The 7,140-nt window shown below is 44.7% G+C and overlaps 1 protein-coding gene across 1 annotated transcript; it reads left to right on the top strand.

Annotated features, from left to right (window-relative positions):
- The first annotated feature begins 2,785 nt into the window (after positions 1-2,785).
- On the top strand, positions 2,786-6,300 carry LOC132888467 (E3 SUMO-protein ligase ZBED1-like). The gene is made up of 4 exons (XM_060924513.1): positions 2,786-2,967; positions 3,048-3,306; positions 3,802-5,212; positions 5,807-6,300. The coding sequence occupies exons 1-4, from the start codon at positions 2,786-2,788 to the stop codon at positions 6,298-6,300; spliced, it is 2,346 nt and encodes a 781-aa protein (XP_060780496.1).
- The last annotated feature ends 840 nt before the right edge of the window (positions 6,301-7,140 follow it).

The following is a 7,140-nucleotide window of genomic DNA, read 5'->3' as shown; positions in this document are numbered from 1 at the left end:
TGACTCTAAATTGACCGTGAGTGTGAATGGTTGTCTGTGTCTATGTGTCAGCCCTGTGATGACCTGGCGACTTGTCCAGGGTGTACCCCGCCTTTCGCCCGTAGTCAGCTGGGATAGGCTCCAGCTTGCCTGCGACCCTGTAGAAGGATAAAGCGGCTAGAGATAATGAGATGAGATGAGATGAGATATTGAATGAGGGCGGCACGGTGGTATAGTAGTTAGTACAGTCGCCTCACAGCAAGAAGATTCCGGGTTTGAACCTAGCGGCTGGTGAGGGCCTTTCTGTGTGGAGTTTGCATGTTCTCCCCGTGTCTGCGTGGGTTTCCTCTGGGTGCTCTGGTTTCCCCCACAATCCAAAGACATGCAGTTAGGTTGACATGGGGCAGCCTTGGGCTGAGGTGCCCTTGAGCAAGGTACTGAACCCCTGACTGCTCCCCGGGCGCTCTGGGCTGCCCACTGCTCTGAGTGTGTGTGCGTGTGTTCACTGCTTCAGATGGGTTAAATGCAGAGGATGAATTTCACTGTGCTTGAAGTGTGCATGTGACGAATAAAGGTTTCTTCTTCTTTTCTTCTTCTTCTCACAGCAAGAAGGTTCTGGGTTCGAGCCCAGTGGCTGACGGGGCCTTTCTGTGTGGCGTTTGCATGTTCTCTCCGTGTCTGCATGGGTTTCCTCCAGGTGCTCCGGTTTTCCCCACAGTCCAAAGACATGCAGGTTAGGATAATTGGTGGCTCTAAATTGACCGTAGGTGTGAATGTGAGTGTGAATGGTTGTTTGTCTCTATGTGTCAGCCCTGTGATGATGTGGCAACTTGTCCAGGGTGTACCCTGCCTCTCACCCATAGTCAGCTGGGATAGGCTCCAGCTTGCCAGCGACCCTGCACAGGATAAGTGGTTACAGATAATGGATGGATGGATATATTAAATGAGCTCAATTGAATGATGCAATTACATCCATTAATGTAGAAAATCTAAAGAATCATGCCAATTCATCATCATCTGTCACCATTTCATGCTACACAATATAGATAATGCTATAGCTATCTGTTTTGGGGGTTAAGGATCACTGGAGGAGTAGTACCTTTCCTAGTGGCCTGTAGGCATCCTAGACTGGTCTCCTTACATCCAGCACCCTGTGAAGCACAGCATATGGTCACTCAAGAGCTGATCACACCAGCCTCTCTATGGTGAAGACTGACCATGTGTCCTACTCGTGGTGCCCCTGTTACTATTGCAGAACATGGTGGATCTTGGGGAGTAAACCCTGAAAACAAATCCCACCTCTTGTTTTGGTGGTGCAACAAGTTTTCTCTGTGACTGTGTCAGCCTTGCTGTCCCGTCGAGCAACAGGGATTACTTGCCAAGGGACGCTATTCCATGCCATTTAATGTCGATATTGAAGGCACAGCTTTACTTTTTCTGGGGACAGTGGCAGGTGGGGAGTTTGACTGGGGCGGTACACCTGTCAAAGCATAAGGCAGGTGTCCTAAGGTGAGCTCGGGGAGGACAGAAACCTCCCATGGAGCAGAAGGGCAAAAGCTCTATCTGTGTACAAATGATGATGGATAATCCACCAGATGGGTAGATACATTACCATTTTTACTTAAGTATGAGGCTCCACACATGAGAAGCTTCACAATTACACTGGCTATAGAAAGATACATTTCACAGTTCTATAGTTACATCAAGCTTCAATGGAATAAGAGGAGGAAACAGCACCCTGCTCTTATCTTTGCTCATCATTGATGATTGTTTTATTGCTACATGGTATCAGGAGTCATTCTATAGATGGGTAGTGTCCTAAATTAACACATTATATGACATTTGGTACTTTACAGACCACTTAAAGTGATATTTCAGTCAACAACACAGTAATATAATTGTATTGCTTTCTTGCCAGTTGAATGTTGTGCAGTATGCATGTGTAAATCTTCCCACAGTGGTGTCTCTCATCAGCTTTGTTCAGTATCACAGACAGACTTGTTCATGGTGTTTCTGACTCTGTATGACACTCAGGGAGGAAGTGTAGCCAAAAGTATGGTCATTCAAATGAAACTCAACTTCAAATGTAGTGTACATAATATTCTACTATTTTATGAAACTGTTTATAACTGTCTTTTTTGTCTTGTTGAATGTTTAGCTCTCTTTCATTTTGTCACTGCCATTTATTCATCCAGTTCAGAGTGGAACACTAGAGGGCAGGCATGAGGGAGCCCCGAGACATAAAGCAGCAGCCACTACACCATCAACAAACTCGAGTGAGCAAGTGAGTGGGGGACTGACAGCATCCGTACATCCCAGTTTACTAATCACTCTGTCTGAGGATCCTCCAGATCTACTCCTTTACCTAATAAACTTAAAAAAAGGCTTGACTAAACAAATATTCCTCAAACTAAACAGCAATAAAACTGAGATCATCATCTTTGGCCCAAAATCCATCCTTCCCACCTGTCAGAACTTCTCACTCTGTATCGATGGCCACTCTGTCACTCCTAGGGCTGCCACGATTAGTCGATTAGTCACGATTATGTCGACGAACAAAATCGTCGACAACTAATTTAGTAGTCGACGCGTCGTTTTTTTTTCTTTACTTTGCTTTTCTTTCGAAACTGCCGCGTCTGCCTTTCTGTCACATACACACACACATACAGTCAATGTGCGCCCGCACACACACACACACACACACACACACACACACACACACACACACACACACACACACACACACATATGCGCAGTAGTGGTAATCGGCATCAGTCCTGACTTGAAATGATACCATAACAATAGCATGGCTTCCCGGCAACGAAGTTCCAAAGTGTGGGAGCAGTTTAAGAAAAGTGGTGAGAAAAGTGTGCAGTGCAACGTTTGCAAAGCTGAACTTGCCTTTCATGGTAGCACAACGGCTATGCATGAGCATCTGAAGAGAAAGCATGTCATTGTGGATGGTTCTGATAAGGGTCCGTCATCTAGGTAAGCAAACCAACTAGTTAGCTGCCAATATTAGGGTAAACGGTGAGCTTTCTTGCTACTTACTTATCGTTACGTTTCAGTGCTAAAAAAGCCCGGTCTTCTTCTCTGGACGGCTTTGTGACCAAGCCAACAAGGTGCACACCACACCAAGCCAATGTCCTGACCGAGTCAATACTAAACATGCTGGTCACGGACATGAGACCAATGTCCATGGTGGACGATGAAGGATTTAGAGAGATGATAAAGCAGTTCAACCCGGAATATCACGACAACTACCTACCAGGCAGATCCCATTTCACCACATTGATGGAAAAGAAATACGATGCAACCTTTGAGAAGGTAAGTCTCTCTTTCTCTCAATTGGTTTTATTGGCATTGATGTATTAAAACGATATTGCCAAAGCAACAATAACACATAGTAAAATGAATAAATGATTTAATAAACAAGCAACATTCAAAGACAAATAAGAATTAAAAGATCACTCACTCAGTCTCACACACAAAATTACACATTTCATGACGAAATAATAAAGAGCTTGCTGACTGAGCAACCATTAAATTAATCTTGGTTAAAGCATGCAATGTAAAGTTTTTTTATTATTATTTATGTTGAATGTTTATTATTTAACCTATTTAACATGCATAACTGAACTATTAAACTGGTAAATTAATCTAAAACTTTATGCATAAACTGACCAATAATGTTAATAATGGAAAAACACAAGCACACGCACACATCTCTATATATAGAGATAGATAGATATGTGCTTTGTGTTGTGTATATAATTTTCTTCTTATTGCTTACTATTCTTTCAAATTTCTCATGCCTTTAAGGTAAAGGAGACCCTCAGAGGTGTAAAAAGTTCCTTAACTCTTACTGCTGATGTGTGGACGAGTCGTGCGACAGAGTCTTACCTTGGTGTGTCTTGCCATTTCCTGAGTGAGGATTGGAAGATGAAGACCTTCAACCTTGCCACCATGCCTCTTGAGGAGAGGCATACTGGTCCAAATATAATGACATGGATGGAAGAGGTTCTGACGAAGTTTGACATCTTGCCCACCAAAATAAAAGCAGTAGTTCATGGCAGTGGTTCCAATATGGTGGCAGCAATGCGACTGCTTGAAGAAAAACATGGATGGGCCTCTATCCACTGTGCTGGACACACACTCCAGCTCATAGTTAACACTGCTCTCAAAGAAACAACCATTAGCAGAGCACTAGGTGCTGCTAGGCAGCTAGTGGAGCACTTTAAGAGAAGCGAGCTGGCTAGTACAAAGCTAAAGACAAAACAGGAGCAAATGAATGTCAAGAAAAATGCGCTGATCCAGGATGTCAGTACAAGATGGAATAGTACATTCCACATGATAGAGAGACTCCTCGAACAGCGCTGGCCTCTCACTGCCACTCTCTCAGATCCTGAGGTAACTCCAAGGGGGAAACAATACTTCGACTTGAGGCCAGAGCAGTGGGAGCTTCTTGAGGAACTGAAGAAAGGGTTGGCACCTTTTGAGAGTGCTACTGTTTACCTAAGTGGAGAGCAGTACACAACCATTTCTGGTCTTCCACAGGTCGTCAAAGGGCTGACACGGGCTGTACACCAAAGCCAATTTGAGACAAGCTCAGGAAAATCTTTCCTTGCCAGTGCAGAAGAAGAGATAACACAGAGATGGGGGAGTATTTACAGTGTCTCAGGAGAGAAAGAAAATCAAGTTATGTTTGCAGCTGCCCTGGACCCCAGATATAAAAAGCTGAAGTTTTTGACTCCTGAAGATGGCATTAGAGTGCAGGGGACAGTTGAAGTGCTTGCTGTCAAAGAAGCCAAAAAGGCTGGGACACAGGATGCAAATGTGACGAGGGCCAGTGTTTCAGGTAGAACTGAAAGGAGTGCTATGGAAACCCTGCTTCAGTCTGACACAGACAGTCCAAGTGAGAATGAGGATGGAGAATCTGAGGAGGACCAAAAGATCCAGGTTGCAATAAATGAAGTTCGGCTGTACTTTGGAGAGACCACCACACTCTCTAAAATGGATGATCCTCTCAAATGGTGGAGTGAAAATGAGGGGCGTTTCCCCACACTGTCAAAGATCGCTAAAAATTTTCTTTGCATCCCTGCAACCTCTACCCCATCGGAGCGGATTTTCTCTGCAGCAGGGAACATCTGCTCTCAAAAGAGAGCAAGCCTTTCTCCAAGCCATGTAGAAATGCTAACCTTCCTGGCCATGAACAAGAGTCTTGTGGGATTGGGTTAAATAGTGTCAGAGTGTAGCAAAATACATTTGTGACTGATCACTGAGCACAAAATGCACTTTTTTTTTTTTGAGTGAGACCAAATTTTATTTTTGTGAATAATTCCTAGGTAACCGGAAGTATTTATTTTTGTGTTGTTTAGGCCAGTCTTTATTGTGCCTTGTCTTTATTTTACTCAGCTGTTTGCACTTCATGCTGCTCTGTTTGTTGATACAAGCTTCACATCTCATTAAAGGGTTAATGAGCTATCATCTTAACTGTTTTTATTTTCACTTAGCACATACCTTAAACACTTCAAGCAAAAAGCTAATGATCTGAACAGCTGCATGCTGGTGCGATAAGATGTATGTTTTATAGTCAATTTACGTATGATCCGATTAGTCGACTAATCGAAAAAATAATCGGTGATTAGTCGACTATCAAAATAATCATTTGTGGCAGCCCTAGTCACTCCCTCCCCCCTCGTTAGAAACCTTGGAATCTATATGGACCCTGCACTCTCTTTCAAATCACACATTAACCATGTAACCAAAATGTCCTTCTTCCACCTATGAAACATTGCACGCCTGAGACCCACTCTTTCCACCCCAGCTACAGAGACATTAATTCATGCCTTTATCACCTCCAGACTCAACTACTGCAATAGCATCCTGTATGGCCTCCCCTCCACTGTTCTTCAAAAACTACAATATGTTCAAAACTCTGCTGCTCGGCTGCTCAACCGCTCTCCCTCCAGAGAACATATCACCCCTGTCCTCCGTCAACTTCACTGGCTTCCCATAAAACAACGCATATACTTCAAGATCCTCCTTATCACCTACAAGGCCCTCAACAACCTTGCACCCTCGTACCTGACTGATCTCCTCCATCGCCACTCCACCACCCGCCGACTACGCTCTGCAGATGCCAACCTCCTCACTCCTATCACCACGTCCAAGTACCGGACCCTCGGTGACAGAGCCTTCACCATCGCTGCCCCTACCCTCTGGAACTCCCTCCCCCTGGCCATCCGTAACTCTGATACACTACTTTCCTTCAAGCGCCATCTCAAAACCCACCTGTTCAAGACTGCATATGACACTTGATACGTCACCTTCCTGCAGATCACATTCTTATTTATCTGTTGTCTGTGTGTGTGTGTGTGTGTATGTGTGTGTGTGTGTGTGTGTGTGTGTGCTTTGTAAGAAAAGGCTCCACCCCCTGATGTAGCCTTCACTATACGAGGTACCAGCAGATAGCCTGCACCTTTTGATCTAAGTAGGCATAGCGGGTCAAAAAGGACCAGAAGTTCTCTCAGGTACTTTTGAATTCTGCGCAAGACCATTCACTGCTTTAAAGGTCAATAGTCTCATCTCATCTCATTATCTCTAGCCGCTTTATCCTGTTCTACAGGGTCGCAGGCGAGCTGGAGCCTATCCCAGCTGACTGGGGCGAAAGGTGGGGTACACCCTGGACAAATCGCCAGGTCATCACAGGGCTGACACATAGACACAGACAACCATTCACACTCACATTCACACCTACGGTCAATTTAGAGTCACCAGTTAACCTAACCTGCATGTCTTTGGACTGTGGGGGAAACCGGAGCACCCGGAGGAAACCCACGCGGACACGGGGAGAACATGCAAACTCCACACAGAAAGGCCCTCGCCAGCCATGGGGCTCGAACCCGGACCTTCTTGCTGTGAGGCGACAGCACTAACCACTACACCACCGTGCCGCCAAGGTCATTAGTAGTATTTTATAAACAATATGAAATTTGATTGGGAGCCAGTGCAGTTTGGATAAGACAGGGGTGATGTGGTCATATTTTCTAGTTCTAGTAAGGACTCTTGCTGCTGCATTTTGAACTAACTGGAGCTTGTTTATGCACTTATTGGAACATCCTGACAGTAAGGCATTACAATAATCCAACCTAGAGGTAA

This window comes from Neoarius graeffei, chromosome 6 (genome assembly GCF_027579695.1).
Source record: "Neoarius graeffei isolate fNeoGra1 chromosome 6, fNeoGra1.pri, whole genome shotgun sequence".
In the NCBI taxonomy this organism is placed as follows: Eukaryota; Metazoa; Chordata; class Actinopteri; order Siluriformes; family Ariidae; genus Neoarius; species Neoarius graeffei.
The sequence above is the reverse complement of the archived record's forward strand: the minus strand, read 5'-3'. Positions and strand labels throughout refer to the sequence as shown.

Bases quoted from the DNA above. Each gene is read 5' to 3' on its own strand.
- LOC132888467 (XM_060924513.1), top strand. From the start codon at position 2,786: ATGGCTTCCCGGCAACGAAGTTCCAAAGTGTGGGAGCAGTTTAAGAAA. The intron at 3,307-3,801 runs GTAAGTCTCTCT...CATGCCTTTAAG, and splicing joins ACGATGCAACCTTTGAGAAG to GTAAAGGAGACCCTCAGAGG. The intron at 5,213-5,806 runs GTTAAATAGTGT...TTTCCACCCCAG, and splicing joins CAAGAGTCTTGTGGGATTGG to CTACAGAGACATTAATTCAT.